General features: G+C 42.5%; 1 protein-coding gene across 1 annotated transcript in view; it reads right to left on the reverse strand.

The window, feature by feature from the left end:
* Positions 1-5,475: 5,475 nt before the first annotated feature.
* Positions 5,476-25,025, reverse strand: part of LOC124622828 — a 96,882-nt gene continuing 77,332 nt past the window's right edge. Inside the window, exon 4 of the mRNA XM_047148620.1 lies at positions 5,476-5,688. Within this exon, the coding sequence (XP_047004576.1) occupies positions 5,476-5,688 (213 nt within the window). The remainder of the gene's footprint in view (positions 5,689-25,025) is intronic.

The following is a 25,025-nucleotide window of genomic DNA, read 5'->3' on the forward strand; positions in this document are numbered from 1 at the left end:
CAACCGGGCGGGCTAGCATGGTAGTTACTTTCTCTGCTGCCATCTTGTCATTACCTTTTAATATGCTGTGGACTAAAGAAAGGAAATTTCTTTATTCATTTAATTCTTTTTCAGTTGACAAGAAGACCATGTGGCTATTTGATTTTCGGAAAGTTTTATATTTATAATACGTTAAGTTCAGGACTCAAATCTGGATTCCCGAAACTCTCGAAAGCTTTCGAGAAAATTGACTTTTAAGTTTTCCGAGCGTCTTTAATACCCTAGAGAGATCTCAATTTTTCGACAGTAAAAGGTTAAAAAACAATTTGTAATATTTTTAAAGTTAAACAATATTTTGTGAAAGACCGGTGTCGTGCTGAAAAGTAATGTCTCTAAATTCCTTGGGTGAAAGCTATTAAAACTTTTTAAATAAAAGAAACTCTATTAACATTCGACCTTTTTTTTTCTTGATGTCTACATGACGACGAACACATTTCTTCTAATAAGAGACCAGTCTGCTGATATTATCACTGCAGAATGTTTGAGTCTGTTGACGGAAGTACAACCTCACCTCTGCTTGCACCGCTTCATCGCTATCAAAGTGAAGTCCTCGAAGGTGTTCTTTAAGTTTTGGAACCAAATGAAAATCAGATGGGGCCAAGTCGGGGCTGTATGGAGGATGATCGATGACTATGAACCGAAGTCCTCGGATTGTTGCAGATGTCGCAGCGCTCGAGTGTGATCTGGCATTGCCATGCTGAAGGAGGCTGTACTCCATGTGTGGACGTTTTCTGCGGTTAGTAACTCGCGTACAGCACGCTGTTTGTCACGCACCGACGTAATTACGTTACACATCGGCCATTTAAACGCTACAATTCGGAGCCCTCTAGTGGCAGACTGTTACAACTCCCGCCAGCGAAGGGGGAAACTCGACCGAGTAATACGGTTCAAATGGCTCTAAGCACTATGGGACTTAACATCTGACGTGATCAGTCTCCTATACTTAGAACTACTTGAACCTAACTAACCTAAGGACATCACACACATCAATGCTCGAGGCAGGATTCAAACCTACGACCGTAGCAGCAGCGAGGTTCCGGATTGAAGCGCCTAGAACCGCTCGGTCACAGCGGCCGGCCCGAGTAATATGCATGACATGTAATACCTCAATCGATATTGAGAACGGAATAAAAAAATTGTGAGGCGCTTTTCAGCACGCGCTCGTATATTTACAAAAAAAACTGGCTTTCTGTGTGTGATACGTAATTACTAACAAGACGACGTGAGTTTTTCATAAAAGTCACAATTAGATATATTAATTAGGATGCAGTTAATGAATGTTATATTTAAATGACGTAGGTATTCCAACTGAACGGAAAAAATGTAAAAATATGACCGAAACGAGACTCAGTCCAGCGATTACCAGTCTCCAGTGCTATTGATTTTTTTTCTATCTTGGAGTATTTTATGCTTTACGTAAATGCTCACTCAACTCTTAAGATTTTGAACTGGCTAGGAATCTAACACAGAGCCTCCTCATGGCAGGCGAGCATTCCTACCCTGGAGCCACGCCACAAAGTTGATCGAAAACTTTAAATTATATTTTCCGCAGAACTATTGAGGGTTGCACCGAACTGCTTTTATAGCTGATATTTGAGTATGTATCTTAATATCTCGGGCGCGATAATAAATACGCAGTATGTAAATCTATGAAACATACAGTGTGTTTACTTTCATTAGGACGTTAACTTTCTATTTGATAATTACCTGTGCACTTTGTTATGAGCTACTGCCACTGTGTCAAGTTTTCGCTGTGATGTTCAACAAATACTGTGTCACCTCATCAGAAGTGGATGATCATATTGTGAATATATGGATGAAGGACTAAGATGCGATTCTGATTACCTGTAATACCGTGTACTGTACATATGGAAATGAACATCAAAATCATAAAAGTACAAAGGAAGTGGGAGAGAATCATTTCATTTTAACTACTATGTGGCGTATTTCAGTTACTCTTTTTTAAACCTTTGTATGTATATCCTTGTAACAGAGCAACAGGTAATGTAAACGCCTGCAGAAGTTTCTTTTCCATTTAAGTTATTCATGCAACCAGTTTCGGGGTACCGTTACACCATCTTCAGGGTCCTTGACCAACGTAAACTGCGAGGAATCCAATGTCATGCGCAGACACAAGAGCCAACATTAAGTAACCAGTGTCCGCAGATCTCTAGTTCACATGTCACTGTCACTGTCACTTGGGGTCGTGTAAACTACACATCTACGGACCTGATTGTTTAATATTGGTTACTGTTATGACTCCAGTCTCGTAAACTGACAGCGGCCGAGAGAGCGGTGTGCTGACCACATGCCCCTCCATATCCGCATCCAGTGACGCCTGTAGGCTAGGATGACACGGGGTCGATCAATACCGTTGGGCCTCCCGAGGCCAGTTCTGAAAGTGGTTTTCCTATTTCTTACTGTTATGACTGCACACGAGATTGATCTCCTCCCAGTTTATGTTAACCAAAACGGCTGAAGATGATGTAATGCAGGGTAGATAACCTTTTTTACCTACCGAACACTTTTGCATCTCTGTTTGTAGTAAAATTTTCAGACTGCTCACCCATTCCTGCCGGCCGTTGTGGTCGAGTGGTTCTAGGCAGTTCAGTCAGGAACCACGTGACTGCTACGGTCGCAGGTTCGAATCCTGCATGTGATGTCCTTAGGTTATTTAGGTTTAAGTAGTTCTAAGCTTAGGGGACTGATGACCTCAGATGTTAGAGGCATTTGAATTTTTCACACATTCCCCAGTAATGGTGATTTATACAGTTGGAAAGTAATTTTATTAAATTTGTAGAGCAGATCTACAGTAAGTTAAAGCTGACGGCAGTAAGTACTTACTAAGGAGTTTATGCCAAACTTTTATGAAAAACTAATCTTTTTTTATATTCCCTACCTCCTGCCGCCCACCATGAAAACTGGAACGGTCCCTAAAGTACAAAAAAATGGCTCGGAGCACTATGGGACTCAACTGCTGAGGTCATTAGTCCCCTAGAACTTAGAACTAGTTAAACCTAAGGACATCACAAACATCCATGCCCGAGGCAGGATTCGAACCTGCGACCGTAGCGGCCTCGCGGTTCCAGACTGCAGCGCCTTTAACCGCACGGCCACTTCGGCCGGCCCTAAAGTACAGTAAGGACAAGGTTGACTGCCACTGGTGTAAAGGAACGCCGAAACTGGTTGCATAAATAAATTAAATGCGAAAGAGACGACTGCACCAGGTGTATTAATTTTCACATGTGTCTTTTATGGTTTTTTTTTCAGACGTGTCTGAAAGAACAAATATATCATTACGGCGAGGCTAACCGGCGATCCCTTCAGTGCAAATGTACATCACGGTCAAACTCTTACGGGAATCGGCGAAACGGACAACTACGTCAATAGTGTATGGATAGGTTGACAATTTGGGTCTGACGAGACGTGTACTAGGGTAGGCCATGAAGTTGCGATGGCCACTGTGTCCGGATGGCTTAGTGTTCAGAACATCTGCCTAGTAAGTATGAGACCCGGTTTCCAATCCCGGCGCGGCACAAATTTTCAGCTTTCCTCACTGATGAAAATTAGTGCCCATAGCAGCTGTCATTAGTTCTTCTGTTTTAATTTTCATGTCATAGCCATTTTTAAGTCAGCATATATATATATATATATATATATATATATATATGTTGTTGTTGTGGTCTTCAGTCCTAAGACTGGTTTGATGCAGCTCTCCATGCTACTCTATCCTGTGCAAGCTTCTTCATCTCCCAGTACCTACTGCAGCCTACATCCTTCTGAATCTGCTTAGTGTATTCATCTCTTGGTCTCCCTCTACGATTTTTACCCTCCACGCTGCCCTCCAATACTAAATTGGAGATCCCTCGATGTCTCAGAACATGTCCTACCAAACAATCCCTTCTTCTAGTCAAATTGTGCCACAAGCTCCTCTTCTCCCCAAATTCTATTCAATACCTCCTCATTAGTTATGTGATCTACCCATCTAATCTTCAGCATTCTTCTGTAGCACCACATTTCAAAAGCTTCTATTCTCTTCTTGTCCAAACTATTTATCGTCCATGTTTCATTTCCATACATGGCTACACTCCATACAAATACTTTCAGAAATGACTACCTGACACTTGAATCTATACTCGATGTTAACAAATTTCTCTTCTTCATAAACGCTTTCCTTGCCATTGCCAGTCTACATTTTATATCCTCTCTACTTCGACCGTCATCAGTTATTTTGCTCCCCAAATAGCAAAACTCCTTAAGTGTCTCATTTCCTAATCTAATTCCCTCAGCATCACCGGACTTAATTCGACTACATTCCATTATCCTCGTTTTACTTTTGTTGATGTTCATCTTATATCCTCCTTCCAAGACACTATCCATTACGTTCAACTGCTGTTCCAAGTCCTTTGCTGTATCTGACAGAATTACAATGTCATCGGCGAACCTCAAAGTTTTTATTTCTTCTCCATGGATTTTAATACCTACTCCGAATTTTTCTTTTGTTCCTTCACTGATTGCTCAATATACAGACTGAATAACATCGGGGAGAGACTACAGCCCTGTCTCACTCCCTTCCTAACCACTGCTTCCCTTTCATGTCCCTCTACTCTTATAACTACCGTCTGGTTTCTGTACAAATTGTAAATAGCCTTTCGCTCCCTGTATTTTACCCCTGCCCCCTTCAGAATTTGAAAGAGTATTCCAGTCAACATTGTCAAAAGCTTTCTCTAAGTCTACAAATGCTAGAAACGTAGGTTTGCCCTTCCTTAATCTAGCTTCTAAGGTAAGTCGTAGGGTCAGTATTGCCTCACGTGTTCCAATATTTCTACGGAATCCAAACTGATATTCCCCGAGGTCAGCTTCTACTAATATTTCCATTCGTCTGTAAAGAAGTCGGGTTAGTATTTTGCAGCTGTGACTTATTAAACTGATAGTTCGGTAATTTTCACATCTGTCAACACCTCCTTTCTTTGGGATTGGAATTATTATATTCTTCTTGAAGTCTGAGGCTATTTCGCCTGTCTCATACATCTTGCTCACCAGATGGTAGAGTTTCATCAGGACTGGCTCTCCCATGGCCGTCAGTAGTTCTAATGGAATGTTGTCTACTCCCGGGGCCTTGTTATATATATATATAAAGGAAAAACAAGATACGATGCTTCAAGACTTGTGGAACTGAAGGCCGCACAGTTAAGGGGAACGTCATAACCATATTTCGAGGTCGACAAATCCACTGGAAGGCGTTCTGATTTTACTGAAGTCTTGCTTCAAGTATCAAGCGTGACGTCAGAAGTGCCCCAAATTACGTTGCTAATTCTCTCGAGTGAGCGGCCGTGTGCGCGTCACCACTCTCGTGTCGAGTTGGCAGTAGTGGAGCGGTGACGCGCCCGCAGCCTCCACGCCGCCGTCCCACGCCAATGGAGCACTTTCCGCCAATTAGCGCGAAGCGCCGGCGCCGCCCCGTTTCCGCGTTTCGCTGTTCCCTGCCTGGAAGCGTGGCGGTCCGACCGAGCCTCCCAGCCTGGCGGCTGCGGCCAGACTGGAGCGGCCGCGTGGACGCCTGTGACTCAGCCGGCCGCTGGACGGCTGTGGGTCAAGGCTGGTGTTCCTGGCAGCGCCGCAGCTGGCGGGCCGCCGCGTCTTCTGGCACTGCGTGCGCGATTCAGGCTGCTTCACGGCTCAACACGCCTCCACTGGGGCTTCCGTGTTGAGGCAGGGCGGACCGTCAACACTCAGATGCCTAGGACTATAGGGTTACCAGATGAACGGTCTAGCCAGTCAGTTCAAACAGCTGGATACGTTTATGACTTATCACGCCCGAACCGTGTAACATACAATGAAGAGCCTAAGAAACTGGCACACCTGCCTAATATCGTGCAGGGCCCCTGCGAGCACGCAGAAGTGCCGCAACACAACGTGTTATGCACTCGACTGATGTCTGAAGTAGTGCTGGAGGGAACTGATATCATGAATCCTGCAGGGCTGTCCATACATCCGCAAGAGTACGAGGGAATAGAGATCTCTTCTGAACAGTCCGTTGTAAGGCATCCCAGATATGCTCAGTAATCTTAATGTCTGGGAAGATTGGTGGCCAGCGGAAGTGCTTAAACGTAGAAGAGTGCTCCTGAAGCCAGACTGCAGCAATTCTGGACGTGTGGGGTGTCACATTGTCCTGCTGGAATTGTCGACGTCCCTCCAAATGCACAATGGAGATGAATGGATACAGGTGATCAGCCAGGATACTTACGTACGTGTCACCTGTCAAGTATCTAGATGTATCAGGGGTCCTATATCGCCCCAACTGCGTATGCCTGACACCATTACAGAGCCTCCACAACCTCGAACAGTCCCCTGCCGACATGTAGGGTCCATGGATTCATGAAGTTGTCGACATACCCGCACACGTCCATCCGCTCGATACAATTTGAAACGAGACTCGTCAGACAAGGCAGTATGTTTCCAGTCATCAACAATCCACTTGGAACTTGCGTCAGTCAAGCGGGAAAGTCGACAGAATAACTAGACCAATATTGAGAGCAGAATAAAAAATTCGGAAGAATTACTTTTCACACGGCCTTGTAAAATGTTATCAGGTTGTTGCCTTTTATGTTTGTGTGTCTACAGTGTATCAAAGGTGTCCAGTTTTCTGCTGGTTGGTTGGGGGGTTAAGGGACTAAATACCAATATCCTCAATCCCTTGCTCATGAGATAGTCCACCTCCAATTAGTGACGTCAGCCAGAAATCTGATCTAATTGTAACACTATGTAGGAATGGAAAAATCGCACATTTGAAATCATAATCTGTAGACCAGAGAGCTGATAAGCACCCCATCTCGCCCAGCGTTCAACTGCAGAACTGCAGTAAGAGGCACTTTCCCATATCTGACATGCTGCCACGCGATACGTGGGTAAGACCGTAATAGTAAAAATAGTTCCTTCTATCATAGTGGAGAGAAGACCCGTAATAGTAAAATAGAAAAGACTAAAAGCACAGTGTTTACAAGCATGACAGACAATAGCGGAAGAGATGTGAGATGTAATGAGGTCGGTAGGGCAGGTCCAGCTTTCTGTGATAATTGTGCAACCAACATAGTATTTAGTTCCGTGCACGTGTTCGCCGTATGCTCATGTGTGGTATTTTTAGTTTTTCAGTGTTCTCCTTTGTTCCTTAAGGCTGGTATCACTTTATCTACCGCTCAACAATTGTTTGTATATTTCAATTGATGCATTTATTTCAGTAGTCTACAAAGATAACTGTGCTCTGGTAACTGAAGGGGTCTATTCGACAGCAATAAGATCTATGAATCCGTACTTGCTACTTTTTTTGTTTCCCTTCAGGACACTCCTTTTGGCTTCGGATTTGGGGTATAACAACAGACTGGTAACTATAGAATTACCTTACATTGCCTGATGGCAATAATTTTATTAGTACGAGAAAGCTTAACTGAAGTGTAAACACCGGTCGCTCAGTGCTTGTATGTGTACGTCTTAAGTAATGTTCGCTGAAGCTGACAATACTTTATCATGCACACATTTAATACCGAGAAACAGCCTTTTAAAAGCGGGCCGTTTTTCTGCATAAACTACGTTTCACGCCCAAATGGCCGAAACTCAGATTTATTCCACAGATAAATCAGAAAGAATGTTCTCTCGATATTGTGTGGTTGGCTACCTCCGTTGCTCTTTTTCCTCCTCTACAGGTAACCTTCTGCATTTTCGACCGAGCTGCGTAATTAAAATTTTATTACCTGTGCTAATTAGTTGAGAACGTATCTGTGGTAGCCACCTCAAAATAAGTTGAGACCGACCACGAATACAGTTTAGCGTGCTATCTTTCTCATAAATGTTTATTGCCCTTGTTATCATACACATCTGCGAAATAGACTGCTGTGCCGCCGGCCGGTGTGGCCGAGCGGTTCTAGGCGCTTCAGTGTGGAACCGCAAGACCGCTACGGTCGCAAGTTCGAATCCTGCCTCCGGCATGGATGTGTGTGATGTCCTTAGGTTAGTTAGGTTTAAGTAGTTCTAAGTTCTGGGGGACTGATGACCTCAGCAGTCAAGTCCCATAGTGCTCAGAGTCAATTTTTTGACTGCTGTTCCCAGTGTCACAAATTTGTAATATCTACCAGAACGGAAGAACAACAAACTAATTAATGACTACAAGTTATTGAAAGTAGACTTCACACAGAAATCTTACTAAGCAAGCGCAGCAGTAGTAGTTTTCATGTATTTTAGGTTCCGATGTCATTTTGTCTGTCTGACGATTCTACAGAAACTAAGATGTGCAAAGAAAAAGTAGAGTAAACGATCATCAAACTATACATCTTTGCAGTCTTAACTGAAATCTCCGTCGGTGTATATGAGTGGTATAAAAGAAGAAACTCTCCCCTAATCTTCGGCCAGAGAATTAGAAAAGTATTTTCTTCTCGATGTCATGTATCTGTTATATACAGACATTCAGTTTTTTAGTTTTTTTTCTGCTCTAACTTTTCAAGGAAAAAAGATCACCAGACTTTGCGTAACAAATAGGTATCAGCATTTGTTGCCGTATGAGCTAAATACGGTACTAGCAAGCAGCATGAGAAGCCTGTGGAAGAAGCGTGAATAAAACCTGGCCGAGTCCAATCAGAGCAAGTCTCAGTTATTCAGGGCGCAATCGGACAGGGCCAGTTCTCCATCTGAAATATTGCTTCCTTTATCTGCTTTAACAGAGGGTCTCACTTTTTTATGAATGAAGTTAGTTGGTCTTTCTGAAATATTTTACTCTAAGCTTTGAAAAGTTATTGATAACTTTTCTACAACATATAATCTGTAAACGTGACAGTAGAAATCATATTGTGAATCTCTCTAAACAATTTGTTCCATCTATTTTCGTAACAAGAGTGTTTACGAGTTTTAAGATAGTAGTAAACAATACGGTAATGCAGGGTTATTTCAAGTGACTCAGGCGCTTCAGAAGAGCATTGTGTGATAGCTGCAAGGCATACCGAAAATAAACGCATATCAGTGGCTAGTGCATCTTTCCCTACTTTTAGTTTCAAAATACTTATTATTGTAATTAAGAGCAGGATGAAAGGAAAGGTATATCACTGTACTGGGGAAGACAAATTTTGGTGATAGTGTCGTGATAGCTGCAGACTCCGAAAAAGACATGAACAGGATGTTGCAAGTCCTACCAGACACTCTTAAGCTATGGAAACTAAAAGTGAACAAACGGAAAACAGAGGTGATGGTAGTACGGAAAAATATGGGAGAAATGAAACCAATAGGAAAATTTATGACTCCAGATTTGATCAGGCGAAATAATTTCTTTATGTTGGTAGTATAATCACAGAGGACAGTACATGCTTATTGGGGATGAAGAGGAGGACTGCATTGGTAGAATAGGCATTTATGAGTAAGAAAACCATTTGAATCAGCAAATATACGAATATAGATGTCAGAAAACCCTCTGCAAAATCATTTGTATGGAGTATACTGCTCTGTGGAAGTGGAAATTGGACTCTGGATAAATTGAAAAGGAATAGGATTTAAGCTGCTGAAATATGGACGTGACGTAAAATGACAGGAACGAGCTGGATGGGAAGAAAAACCAACGTGGAATTCAAAAGAGAAGTAAACGGAAGGTAGATTATTACAGGAGACGGAAATGACAAAATAAAATGATCTAGACATTTCTTCAGACAACACCTTCATGATTAATATTTTTGAAGGGAAAATGCTGGAAAGCCTTGAGTATTTGAAGAATATAAAGAATAGGATAGGATTTGATAACTACACGCAACTGAAACGAACAGTCAATCACAGAAGATCATTTTCTTCATGAGGAGTACTTCAAACATACATTTGTTCCCAGAATGAAGACATTTTAAAGGTTTCGACTTCGGCTGTTGTTAACATGTATTAATTTTACTAAAGCTTACGCGGTTGACCGATTTCGGCCTTACAGGACATTTGCAAATGCAGTAGGCATCAATACTTTGTGAACTAATGCGATCATTAAACGGCGAACGTAGCAGATCACCTCTTGGACTGGTGTTGAATCTTCTCCCACACGATCGATCAAAATGCACCAGTCAATGCGATAGTGCAGTGCACACTTACAGTAATACACAGCATGTTCCATGATTCTACAATAGACTGATGTCAGCAATTTACAGGGTGTAACTAGATTCCCTTTACAGACTTCGAGGACAGGTTCCTTACACCAGAAAAAGAAAAAAAGTCTGATGAATATGGGCCCTAAAATGCATGTCTTAAGAGCTGTAAGCATTTTCTCATCTTCTATTGAAGAAGTGCTCATAGCTCTTAAGATATGTATTTTAGAGTCGATTTTTAATGGTCGTTTCTCTTATTTTGGTCCATATTACTTCCTCCAAAAATGTGGAGCTTGTAGTAGAAGCCGGCCGGAGTGGCCGAGCTGTTCTAGGCGCTACAGTCTGGAACCGTGCGACTGCTACGGTCGCAGGTTCGAATCCTGCCTCGGGCGTGCATGTGTGTGATGTCCATAGGTTGGTTAGGTTTAAGTAGTTCTAAGTTCTAGGGGACTGATGACCTCAGAAGGTAAGTTCCATAGTGTTCAGAGCCATTTTTTGTAGTACAAGACCGAAGAGCTTGCAGAAGAAGAGATGTGCTTTACAGTATCGACGTTGGACAAGTGCTTGTACCACTTAAGGTATGCATTTTAGAACACGTGTTCAAAAAAATGGTTCAAATGGCTCTGAGCACCAAGGGACTTAACTTCTGACGTCATCCGTCCCCTAAGAACTACTTAAACGTAACTAACCTAAGGACATCACACACATCCATGCCCGAGACGGGATTCGAAGCTGCGTCCGCAGAGGTCGCGCGGTTTCAGACTGTAGCGCCTAGAACCGCTCAGGCACCCCGGCCGGCTAGAACACGTGTTTCCTAGACTTTTTCTGCGTGTTTTGTTGTAAGGAACCTGTCCTCAAAACCATAAAGGGAATCAGTTACACCTAGTATACCTTTAATTATGTGCATCCGTTCGAATATGCTTCTTTAAAACTGGAATGACACTGGTTTTTTACCAATCACTTAGTACCCTCCGTTCTTCTACCTACCCACAATATATTACTGTTTCAGGAGTCGCACGCACGTTCGCATAATCTCTGTAGGAGCTCACAGATATCTCATCCATGTTAGATTCCTTCCCAATACTCAACGATTTTAAGTGCTTTTCTTTCTCTTTCTTACCTCAGTACCTGCCATTTCGGCGTTCGTGCTGCGATAGTACGGAGGAATCATATCACGATCTTGCCATATTCTCCGCTTACGGAATCTACGTTAATTTTTTTTTCTTAAGAAAAGGGCATTTCCATTCTGTCAAAAGGGTCATGGTGTGCCATGTCATGGAGGAAGTTACATGGAGCGTTTGTTGACGAACACTCGCGCCTAGGAACGGGTAGACTCTCAACAGCGCGCCCCGTCGTTGGACAGGTTGGGCTACGTGACAGGGCAGCGGCGAGCGGGATCCAGCGTTGTTTGCGCCGGCGGGGGCGATCGGAGAGAGGCGCCTCCCGTTCGTTTGCTGTTTGCCGTGTGCTCGGCGGCGCGAGACGGCGTCGGCGGCTGAGCGGCAAACACGACCGGGATAACGTCTTGCTCAAACACTGCTGGCGCAAACACGATGCAATGGCCGCCGCCTCGTTCCACGTTACCTGTTCCGACCAGGTAGCCGGCACCCTCTCAGCGCTGCCGCCTCTTCACTAAGCGTCTGGCGCAAGCCAACGAGCGTCAGAGAGTCTTCAGTGCACCCTAGCATTAATTTTCTGCGACAGCGAGTGATAAAAAACGTCACGCATCAGTAAAGAACAATTGTAGCTTTCTATTTTGTTTGTATAGTTAAGGTATATTATCGTGGGAAAAAATATTTCGCACACAGAGACACATATGATGTTCCACTTCTTCAGCAGAGCGGGTATAAAATGCACACTTCCGATAGCAAGAAAGGTGTTTCTGAGGAATGTAGTCGAATTAAGCCGGGTGATGCTGAGGAAATTGGATTAGGAAATGAGACTCTTAAAGTAGTAGATGAGTTTAGCTATTTGGGGAGCAAAATAAGTAGTAGATGAGTTTTGCTGTTTGGGGAGCAAAATAACTGATGATGGCCGAAGTAGAGAGGGTATAAAATGTAGACTGGCAATGGCAAGAAAAGCGTTTCTGAAGAAGAGAAATTTGTTAACATCGAGTATAGATTTAAGTGTCAGGAAGTCGTTTCTGAAAGTGTTTGTATGGAGTGTAGCCATGTATGTAAGTGAAACATGGACGATAAATAGTTTGGACAAGAAAAGATTAGAAGATTTCGAAATGTGGTGCTGCAGAAGAATGCTGAGGATTAGATGGGTAGATTACATGACTAATGACGAGGTATTGAATAGAATTGGGGAGAAGAGAAATTTGTGGCACAACTTGACTTGAAGGAGGGATCATTTGGTAGGACATGTTCTGAGGCATCAAGACATCAACAGATTAGTACTGGAGGGCAGCGTGGAGAGTAAAAATCGTAGAGGGAGACCAAGAGATGAATACAGTAAGCAGATTCAGGAGGATGTAAGTTGCAGTAGATACTGGGAGATGAAGAAGCTTGCACAGGATATATTAGCATGCAGAACTGCATCAAACCAGTCTCTGGAATGAAGACTACAACAACAACATCCGTCACAGTTGCAATAATAGTCATTTCTCTGTATTGGTTAGTTTCGGACCACAAGTATAATCACAGAGTCCACCAATGAACGTGTGAGTAACCAAATGTTCATTATTACACGTCGCTAGAAATCGTTACATAAATACAAAATGTTAAGCTTCATATTTAGTATATAATGTGATTTCTTTCCAATTAAACGCAAGTTTGGTTTGAAAATAGACGTAGTGGTCCGAAACTAGTCACCACAACGACATAACTTCATTGCAACTGTGGCAGATATTGACAGAAAATAAAAATATTTTATAGAGAAGTTTCTGGTCCTATGCTCTATTTGTATGTTGGAACTTCACAACTGTAAGTGTTAGGAAGTCTTTTCTAAATGTATTGGTATGGAGTGCTGTCTTGTACGGAACTGAAACGTGCGCGATAAACAGATGAGGCAAGAAAAGAGTAGAAGCTTCTCAAATAGGTGGATAGCGTAATTAACGGGCAGGAACTGAATCGAATTGTGGGGCGAAAAGAAATTTGTGACACAACGTTAATAAAAGAAGGGAACGGGTGAAAGACACATTGAAGCATCGACGAATAATTAGTTTGGTTATGGAAGGAAATGAATGTGTGTGTGTGTGTGTGTGTGTGTGTGTTTAGAGGAAGAGCAAGGCTCGAGTTCAATAAGCAGTCTCAAGAAGATTGAGGGTGCAGTAGTTACGAAGAAATGAAGAGGTTTTCGCAGCGCACACTAAAATGAGTAACTGCATCAGACCAGTCTTCGGACAGAACACGACAACAATTTCTTTAGGCAGATTGCAGTAAGGAGGGGAAGAGCACGGTTCTGGTATCCCGACAGAAGGTTTTCGACACAATGTATAAAAAGTGTTGTCGAATAGGCACTGGGATGCTACTCAGAGGGCAAATATCTTGACAGACGTTCATTCTAATCCACTTGTTATCCTGTGAGTAAACCTAGAATACGTCAGTCTAGCATAGTTTCCCTTTTCCGCACAAAAGGGTTCTTCCACCCGTATCACGTGCGTTTTGATCAGCAGATTGGGCAGCGAGATTGCCGAGATGAATAGAACGCGGTCGCTCCGTTCCGATGAGATATCAAGACCGTAGTTTTCTTCTTCAAAGAATTCCTTTCACCAAAAAATAAAGCACGACAAATCTTCGAAACTTGAATTTAAGAAATTTTCATTATTGCGCCACTGATAATTCGTACTGGCCTGTAGTAGGTTCGACGTCACGGATAGTAAAGTGCATGAATGTTTGATGTGGGAATACAGGAGACTGTAATACATCCTTAGTTCACTGAAAAATCTTAATCGTTATCGGAAACTTTCTGACCGAATTGTCCTAGAGGAAGTACCACTTGAAAACTTGAAGTATGCGGACTTAGATGGAAACAGCACTATACGTAACCGACATACTAGTCGCTCGTGGCTAGGCATGCGTTGTTTCCCGTTCGCTGGATATGACGTGCAGCAGGCCGGCCGCGGTGGTCTCGCGGTTAAGGCGCTCAGTCCGGAACCGCGCGACTGCTACGGTCGCTGGTTCGAATCCTGCCTCGGGCATGGATGTGTGTGATGTCCTTAGGTTAGTTAGGTTTAAGTAGTTCTAAGTTCTAGGGGACTGATGACCACAGATGGTAAGTCCCATAGTGCTCAGAGCCATTTGACGTGCAGGAGTTATCAGTTGGTCTTCTCGTTCGCCTAAATTGACCACAGCACTAAGTACAGACGATTCTCGGCACATTACCTGATGAAACGCTTGTCCAAGCATGATCTCAGAGCGGGTGTCTACTGCAACACCCGATGTCCGAGTATCCGGCGTAGTGCAGACCTATGCAGTTTCCGCTTTGGCGCTCAGGCGTGCACAATTCCGACGATAATATTCTCACCGCACGTTTACCACGGAATTAAACATTGCGCTACATATTTCTCCGCGATTGTAGACATCTCACTGGAGCCTCTTTTCCACGGAACGTAATAAACACCCTGTCTAATGCAGTCGCGTACTTACTAACATTACGGAATGTTTAGCATGTATTAGAACCTCGCAGCTCGCACGTCGCTTTACCGCCTGATGCATTTGGCTTGCAACTGCGCTGTCCTCCCTGCTGCTGGGATCCACGCAAGGCCCATGTATTTGGCTCCAGCTGCAGCAGTAAAGTAGACAAATGTCCTGCTGTGGAGGTTTAATTTCGGAATTCTGTTACTGTAGTTTGGACTCTGTTAAATAAATTAATATCCATCGGCCCGCGCCATCTCTGCACAAGGTGTCACGTAAGGGAACATTTTCAGTTTCGGTTTGTAAATTTTCATAAGTTGCATTGTTTGGCTATTAGGATACTGTTCATTATCTGGTAAATACGCGAAGTCAGGAAAGCAATACATCAACCTTTTCATCCTTAGATACTGAATGCAAATTTTGTTTAAAGAGTTAATTGAATGGGCGTTAAAAGTTTTTCCCTGAAATATTATTTTAAAGACCTTTGGTTCGGTGTTTACACTATAGTAACAATGATCAGTAATGGAGCCTTGTTCACACGTTTTTAATTTCGCAGATTAAAACAAACCTAAATTTCAATTAGTTTTTTTTCTTCAAATTATTCGGCATTAAGTATCCATATCCCGTTTTATATTGAAAAGTTTGTAATATTTCGAACTCATATTGCAGTTAGCGGGGTATTACTGTTAATTGTACGTTAACCTGGCGCAGTATCTTGCATTTCACATAGCAGGATTATTTAAATGACGACAAAGCAGTGTGATTTACTTCAGGCAAGCAGCTGCGTTACATAGCTTAATTATCCGCTGTCGCACAGATACGCCAAAGTGATTATTAGGGTCATAACTGAACATTGCGGTGTGAATTAGGCGACAGTCATTGTCCACTCACGCTACATTCACATTCTGATGTTGTTTAGCTCAGTGGCTGCGTCATTGTTTTCCATTGGAAATTTAAGCACTGCGATTATGCATAAAGTTTAGACAGAATTATAGTTATCATGTGTGGTAGGTCATATGCATATCGTTCATGCGGATTGCGTACAGAGTACGTAATAATGCACGTAGGTACTTTAAACACAGAAGCCTCATATGCAGTATAAGTAATGGCTACATACAGTCACTTCTGAACATGTTTATATATACCGACAGACTTAAGTCTGAGACATAAAAGTAATAAATTTGTCTTAAAAATCATACTTGAGACACTTACACTGAATATTAGACTTCTTAGAAAGCTTACAACAGCAATCAGCTATAAACGTTAATGCTCTATGATACGCTTCACAAGGGATCAAGTGAAAAGCGAATGTCACGAGAGCGAGCAGCAGAAAAACTTGTCGCAAACATACGATATTTTATCTGCGTGATGTATGTTTAATCAGAAACCGTATTGTCGAGATTTCACTGTAGAACCAAATTCTGAAGTCTCTAACAACCCTACCACAACAAAGGTCAGCATTTAATAACGATTGTGGTGTTGCTCACGCTGCTAAACACTGCATTTTCGGGCAACAACAGTCATATTATGTGGCAGGTGTCATTAGAGCACAGTTAATAGTCATTTCATGTAATAATGAAAAAACTAGGCACCCATCTTTTTGTGTTTCCCACGCTGGTCTCGTATTATCATGGCTCAGTCGTTGAAAATCTAAGTGATTATGATTCCAAGCTCGGATGGAAAGAGGCCTAGGTTTTGTTCTGCTATATTCGAAAGTTCTGTAGATGCGCTTCTCAAACCATTCTTGGAGATTAAACCTTTCAAAGTTAGCACAATAGTGATGTAAAAAAAAATAATCAGCACTCCGAAATTAAGTTGCACTTCCTTTCAATTGCTTTTATTGCAATATCACGTAACACACAAAACATCACTTCACAATACAAAACATACTTGAAAACATCTTCCTCACACTCACTGTCTAAGTTCACATTTTATAAGCGGACTACAATACGCGTCTTTCCAACATGACGTCCAAGACTTGACCTTCTCAAGGTCCGACACTCTAACAAGTTAACAACTAACTAATAATCGCGTACAAGTGCGTCAAAGATCATAGTGACAAAAGATAGAATACACATAAGAATAATATCATTGCAATATAAACATATCGATGTATCACAAATGAAATCAAATCTGAATGTTGTCTCAGAAATATGCAAGTAGTTAACAGAAACACAGTAGAATATTACTGGTATCGAGAGGTTCAGGTGAGGTACCATAATGCTTACGTAATTCAAGTACCATTACAAGTCGCAGGGGCAGTAATTAAGCCACTGCGAGAAAGCTGTCTAGTGTCATAAACCCGTTAAGTGATTCAGGAAAAAGGACGTTAAGGATGTTTTGAACTGTCGATGTAGAGGTTATTATAGAGGGATGAGAAGTTCGGACTGAACAAGGATGGAAATGTATGAAAATACTTCCTTCCGGAGTGTAAATACAGATAGTTAACCATTGTGAAACTGCGATAGTTTACATGGCTCACTAGAAGTTATGCACGCGCTCTCAACCTCTAATTATGCGAATGTTCACTGTCCACTATGGTACCTGAGAGCTATGTTGTATTTACGTTTCTAGGTTACAATTATCTTCCACTAAAAAAAGTACGCAGTAAGACTTCTACCAACTGTTTTTCTTCGTTTTACATGTATAAGCTTTAGAAAAACACAGACAAATCACTTTTCAGTTCCTCTAGATAGCAGGATATTTCTGTTGAACAACATTTAGCAGAGGCGTGGGAAGAACTTGAGCCGGAATTATTTAGTCGTTAAAACTTTTCGAGTGTTGCCGACAAACTGCAGAACCCCTGCCGCGTCCGCTACCGCTGTTTCTACAGGCGTTTCTTATGGTGCATCAAACTTGGCTCTAATTAGGTGCCCGCAAGTTTGCTCGGCATGGAGGCTGACCGCAGAGTCGGTTCGTGAGGCCACTCACCAGGGGATGCTAATTACCGTGCTACCATTTCATAAAAGTCAGCGTTTCCTCTTTAAGTCACGCAAAATTACAAGCCCGAGGGAGAAATTTATGTTTAAAGCGCACTCCAGTGCAGTGTACGAAACCTCTGTTTTCTTCTCGTAGCACATATCCAGTGTGAAACTGGATAACCGCAAAAAATTTACATAAATGAATTATAGCTGATGAATATGGCCTTTGAATTTATCGACTTGAACACTTGCTAAAACTGGTGAAAGCGGTGTATCAACACCAGCAAAGGTTCCTTAAAAATTTGTAACGAGAAAAGCATCTGAGAAAATGATGTGATATTGTTACCAGTAACGATCCGAAAAATGACAGTAGGGGAAGAAATCCACTCTTTTCGGCCTGCCCCTAACACACACACACACACACACACACACACACACACACACACACAAACAAACAAACAAACAAACACACACACACAAAATCACAGTCACCGAAATAATATAGAAGAAGGTTCCTCCAGGAGGAAAAGGACAGAACTTCGAAACAAATTAACAAATTTATAGGAACACAAGTTGGAGACAAAGAAAAATACATGCCATTACATATCACATACGTTCTTTGCTTAATTTTGAATATAATTCTATATACACCGTCAAGTTCCGTGCATTCCTTCAGACGATGAACAAAGGCTTCCGTCACCAGATTTAACGTGTTCAGTCTCCTCCACAGCTGTATGTATCCTTCCCAAGGTATCAGTCAAGGTATGTTAGCGTGTAGCGTTTACTGGCCTGTTCTAGTATCCCCACAAGAAGTAGTCAGCGGAAGTCGAATCGGGCGACCGTGCTGGCCAGTGAATGTCCATATCTAGAAACAATCGACCGGCAAAATGACGCCGCTATAAATTCACGGCTTGTCAAATTCTCCGAGCTGTTACCTCTTCCTATTGGAGGGATATGTCGTGGTTCAACCTTGGAAGATGAAACTCATTGAAAATTTGGACATAGCGATCGCTAATAACCGTCGCTGCACGGCGATTAACATTCTCACAAAATTCTGAACCGACGATACCAAACGAAGCCACGAAGCTCCATCCGGTCACGTTCACAATGCATTGATTTATCATACGAACATGTTCTGTCTCACACGTCCACAAAGGCTACGCTACATCCGAACAGTGTCAAAGGCAGCATTAAAACTGTGCTCCAGTGTCTCTGGAATGGGCTCCACATACACGATACTTTTGAAATGGTCCCTTAACCAGAAATCACACGGGCTCCCTCGTCTGCCCCATCGATCAGGGATGACACGATTCAGTTGCGTCCGGACGTTGACGGCGAAGTGGGCTGGAGCACCATCATGTAGCACCCACATAACTCTTCGAATTATTAATGGCACTCCTTCCAGCAGCGGAGGCAATGTCAGCCGCAAGAAACGTCGGTAGTCCCGGACTGTTGAACAGGCCACGTGTAAGGAAGACTGGTCCCAAAATACAGACGCCAATTATCCCGGCCCACACATCCCAACTGCATCAACGCTAATAAAAATCAAATGGCTCTGAGCACTATGCGACTTAACTTCTTAGGTCATCAGTCGCCTAGAACTTAGAACTAATTAAACCTAACTAACCTAAGGACATCACACACATGCATGCCCAAGGCAGGATTCGAACCTGCGACTGTAGCGGTCGCACGGCTGCAGACTCAAAGCTAATAGTTCATTGTCACGGTACCATGAGGGTTCTGCATACTATACCACAGATTACTGTTATGAAAGTTGAAGATACCACTCCGCATAAAGGTGGCCTCATATGTGAATCGGACGGATGATACAAATTCCAGAATCGTTGTTGCCTGATGAACAAACAAGCGACAAAAATGCTCCCAATGTGGAAAGTCTGTCGCTAATAAGCCCAGCACACGCTGTAAGTGATAAGGGTAGTAACAGCTGTCATGGAGAATGCTCCACACGATTGTCTGGCTTATCCTGTATTGGCGGGCCAACTGAGTGGTACTGTCAAGGCGGTCGCCTTCCACAGTGTTAATTACATTTTCCTCCAAGTACGGTATCCGAACATTTCGGTTACGTCCTTCATGATATCCTGCTTCCTGAAATGACCCTGTCTCAGACAAATGGCGGAACAGTGTTGCAAACACTGAATGCTGTGGTTGTTGTCAGAGGGGATAGGTCTCCTGATACAGCCTTTCTGCCCATCGCGTGTTGCCATTTGCCTTTCCGTAAGTAAGCTCTCGATTCGAATACGAAAACATTGTGTACAACGCCGTATCACATCCACTACAAGGTGAGACAGCAAGAGAAGTGAATCAGACACAACATTACCAATTACTACGGCAGGAGAGGGCGCTAGGGCATGACGTATGAGGAACAGTACCACCCTCTAGAAGGAAATCATGCATACTGTAACTGTGGCTGCGTGGTACGGCGCGTATTAGACAGTCTTTGCAACGAAGTTCTCTTTGAATCAATAGTCTCAAGCATGGGGGACATGAATCTCCGGACATAAGTTCATTAGATCTTTTTGTTACGTATCCTCTCATCGATCAATCCCTAGAGTTTGTACATAGTGGAAAAAACACCCCGTATACTTTCCTTGCCTCACCGCCATCCAAAGGCGGCTTTCAGTATCGCGCTGGGAGTTGGTAATCATATTTCGACTCATCGGTTCTCTCTCCGTTAACCATGACGAAGTCTATTTACTTCAATACAACCACAAGCCTGGTTTAATACTCTGTGCGCTCGTATTTTGTGTGTGGAACAGTGTGCTAGCTTATTCTTCTCTAGTGTCAAAAGAATTGAGCGAACTCAGTTAACACTCCGCTACATATACTGCTTATAATGAAAGTAACATTTCTCAGTTTTTCGGAACACCGCTGGTATGCTACTGATTTTTCGGAATGTATCTCCCTTCCTTCCAAATGAATGAACGGGCTCGTCGTGGTGAAGAGAGGCATTGTCTCCTTTTTTTTAAACAAAATTTAACTGACACTTCCCGTCGACAGCCGCAGCGCCCCTGGCGCCGGCTTTGTGTACGCTACACGTCACACCGGCCTCGACGCAAAACATCCAATAAAATTCGCCCACAAAGCGGCTTCCTATAGAGACCCCACCCTTTAGCTGAACGGCACCAGGTATTGGAAATGGATAATCTTTCCAGCCCTTTAAAAGGGCCTCGTCGCCATTGTTCACTGCGGAAAATCGGATTATACCATTTAAAACGAGGATGAGGGTGGAATCGGAAGATTTCATATTTATGACGTTAACTGAACGGAGCACGGCAGCCCGAGAGTTCGAAATTTATTCTTTCATTTGTGATACTCTGTTCGTCAGATTTTAATAGAAAGAAGTTGATTTTGTTGCGTTTTGTCGTCTTTCAGAAGCTTGTAAGAGCCTTCCTGCAAGCGTACAGTCTGGACCCGCGAGACCGCTACGGTCGCAGGTTCGAATCCTGCCTCGGGCATGGATGTGTGTGTTGTCCTTAGGTTAGTTAGCTTTAATTAGTTCTAAGTTCTAGGGGAGTGATGATCTCAGCAGTTAAGTCCCATAGTGCTCAGAGCCATTTGAACCATTTTTTCCTGCAAGCAGTACTGGTGCCTCCCATTGCTACGTGAACACTGTTCGCTTCTAATAACTGTTGAAGGCTACATGCTGTTAATGTTTAATCAACCTGAACTGGAATGATGTCTCTTTAATGCCTACGTAAACATCTTACAGCTAAATTATTCAATGATACGTTCGTACGATCTGGTGGAAAGTAGACTTACTTCTACTAAATTTTTTAGATTGTGTTATCTGGTCATTTACACTAACTACTGGCTCTGCAATTTCGCAAGGAGAAAATGTGTGGAAAGAGCCAAGATGTGAGTGTTTGCTGGCGACCGCTCAGATAGTGTGTAATCTGTTTCCTGTTGCATTTGTAAAGCAAAAATATTTTATTATCTTTCTCAACATTCTTCAGAACACCTTTAGTCATTTACGCTGCAACACGGTTATGGTGGCTGATTTTCTATTCCAGCTGATTTGAGTAGAAAAATTAAGGTCCGTGTAATAAGCAGTAAGTTTCCTGATTGCTCAAGATAACTTTCAGAAACTACTTAAATCAATCTATGACGGTTCCCTGGTCCCCAGTAGGCCCTACCTCTTTTAATCACGCGATTCCTTATACAGCTGGTAAACTGGAATTTTCCTGTGTCACTTAGATCAAGTGAAGTATGCACGATGTCCTCCAAAATTTCAAATGAAGCATTCTGTCCTCCAAAATTTCAAATGAAGCATTCTGACTCGCTACCTGCTGAGGACAATCGTCTGTATAGGAATCTGATTACGATGTTTCACACAGATATATCTGCATTTAGAATCTGTAATAACGTCACTTGATATTGCATGGTCCCTTCTGACGTTCAGCCTGAAGGTGCAGTAAAACCATTTAAAACGGTATTTTTAAAACCCTCAAGACTGGGGGGTATCGCAACATCCCTAGATGGGGAAACATTGTTCAGTGGAAGCGCTAGAGTTAGAATGTGCTGGAGGTAGAACACTGAATCCAGTGACGCGCTTTTTACACTTTCACATGTTTACGGGGTCAGCCAGGAATTGTCAGTATTCAGAGATTGGCAGGAACGATCATTCCAAGCATATAAGTCTAGTAGCATCGGCTCTAAAATTCATACCTTAAGAGCTCTGAGAATTTTTCCCATCTTCATTACTGTGAAATACATCTCTATACATCTCTTTTACTGAACAACTGCTCTTAAGTTATGCGTTTTAGAACCCATGTTCAGTAGATTTTTTTTGCTTCGAATGATCGTTCTTGTAAATACCTTCGAAAATCGTGCATCCCTCCTGGGGCACCCTGTAAAAATCTGCGGAAGTGTCTGTGGCTATTGTATTTGCCAAGTCTGCTGCAGGTTTGCGGACGCCAGATGTAAACATTGTGAAAACCTTCAGCATTATGCACTGGTATCGCGACTGCGCCAACTTCTCAGCGAATGTCATTTACGTCCATAATCTGCCAAAAGCACAACCGATGTAAAGACACACAGGCAGTCGTAAACAGAAGCTGAAGGGAGTAGTGTTGAGTCTACACCTACTACGTCAAGTCGTGGTCTGTAGAGGCACCTAAGCTGACTGGTGTACCGTTGCACATACCACCGTTCCATCTCACACACGACGAATGAGTTGACGAAAGCATTGCTAGAGCACTGCATGCAAGAGCTGTATCATTTCTACTTTTATAATCCAAATATTGGCAAGGAACCTTCCAGAAGACCCGATCTAATTATGACTCACCTGCGCACCACGTACTCGGAGGAATCCTTCCAGACACTAAATACCAACGTTTACAGGCAGCTGTTACGCAGAAGGTCCAGCAATCACATTCGCTCGCAGCCATCGTGTATGGCTGGACGATGTTGCGAACCACAGGGTGGTGGATTTCACAACGGCGACTACGGATCGAATATTTTATAGAAGCGTTCTTGATACAGAGCAAAAGGAAATTGCTCAGTATTGGATACCAAGGAAGTTATCTGTGAGATAGGAAATGGAAAGTTCGTTGCTATGTTCGAAGTATCCTGGCTGCAGGCATTTAATACCAACGATATCCGCATATCGCCAGCATAGACTGTGTAGCGCACAGCGTCAACCTACTATCAAAACACATTATTGCTCTCGAAATAGTTTATTAACTTAACCGTGCAGACAAATAGATAATTCAGTCTCTCATGTACAGTGATTATCCCAACGATGTGTTGGAGGATAAGAGCAAAGAGGAAATTTGTACACTGTGTGTCACACTGAGACTTCCATTTCTAACGCTATGGGCTCCTGAGGCAATATGTTTTGATAGCTTGTTGAAACCAGGGAGGCAACACTGGAAATATTTTTCGTCCTCTGTACAGTTCAACATGGCCGTGAAGACTGCTGTTCTACATGAAGAGGCTATGTTGTTACTGAAACATGCGTTACGCTATAACGCGAGCAGGACAATACAGTTTTGTCCGAAGTACATGAGTTTTCTGCTGTGGTTTCAGCTAGTTCAGAGAGAGTGCTGTAGAAGAGTAAAATATTTTCTGCCGAAGACTTCTGGACCCCCATTACAAGAGAGGAGCTCTTACTCCAGACGTGGAAAGTCAAGCAGTGCACCCTGTTTCAACCCTAGACAACTTGCTTCAACTTGATTCAAGCATTATAGCGGTAAACCTAGCGGGATTTCGAGCTGCTAATGCTTTCTTTTCGAAAGACTGTCTCTGGGCTGCTACTAGCCATTTGTCTCTATCGAACTGCTGGTGAAAACTGTATACTGATGCATCTAAGTGCACTTAGGCATCCAGGATTTTAAATGTACCACCAATATCAACTGCGGCAGAACTCAAATGGTCCGCTCATAGTCAGACGTAAGGAGCTGGTGTCAGTGCAGCGGAAAGTCAGATAAAATTCTGATCGAGCACTTGTAAAAGATGGTTCAAAAAAATATCTTTTACCGGATGAGGACTCGATGTAATGGCCAACTGTATATTGCAGACTGAGTCAACAACTTTGTGAATTTAAAGTAACTACTTTATTCAGTAATTGAAAATTCTGAGCCCAAAATATAGAATCTTAACTCAAGATATATTTTTGCTTTTGATACACTTTACCCACTTAATCCAATTGTACCGTTTAAACCCGTTATTTAATGGTTTTACATGAATGTTTTGTTTTAAACCAATCTCACTGAATCGCTTTAAACCATCGGCCCATCTCTAGTTCAGCCTATTCTTATGGTATATTTACAAATCTGAAGTTAATATTTCACCACTGTCTGCTTCCGATTTAAGCAAGCTTTCAACTGGTAACATGAAATGGCATTATTACCGACTATAAATGAGGCTCACTGTACTCTGGATTCTTTTGTTTTTAATTAATAACAACGTCACTATTTATGTACTTGCATTGCGAGAATAAATATTCTCTTCTGTTCTGAAACTACTCCCTGTAAGTACTACTTCCTCCATATACGTTACGTAATTGATAATCTTGTCTGTAGGTGGAGAGGGAGTGGAGTAGGGTGTTTTCTAACGCGAACAAACCCTAGTGTCTACGTCTCATGTACTGTTGGTATCCGAGTAGCTGTCTCGCGAGCTTAGAGCACGTATGACCATTGAGAAAGTTCCATGATGGACTGCTGATGAATGTTTCGTATCGTTCAAGGAATTCTTTGCTATATAATCTTTAGTTTAGCCATCAAGCGTCCTTACATTACCAGTGGAAGATGATCTTTTGTGTAATTCATGTTGTCTGTCTCTCAAGTGATTTAAATTGGTGCCCATTGGTACTTAAAAATAACATGTTATACGCTTTTCGTATTTTAAGTTGGATGCTCGTGCGTCCG

The sequence above is a fragment of the Schistocerca americana genome, chromosome 7 (assembly GCF_021461395.2).
Source record: "Schistocerca americana isolate TAMUIC-IGC-003095 chromosome 7, iqSchAmer2.1, whole genome shotgun sequence".
NCBI classification, from domain to species: domain Eukaryota; kingdom Metazoa; phylum Arthropoda; class Insecta; order Orthoptera; family Acrididae; genus Schistocerca; species Schistocerca americana.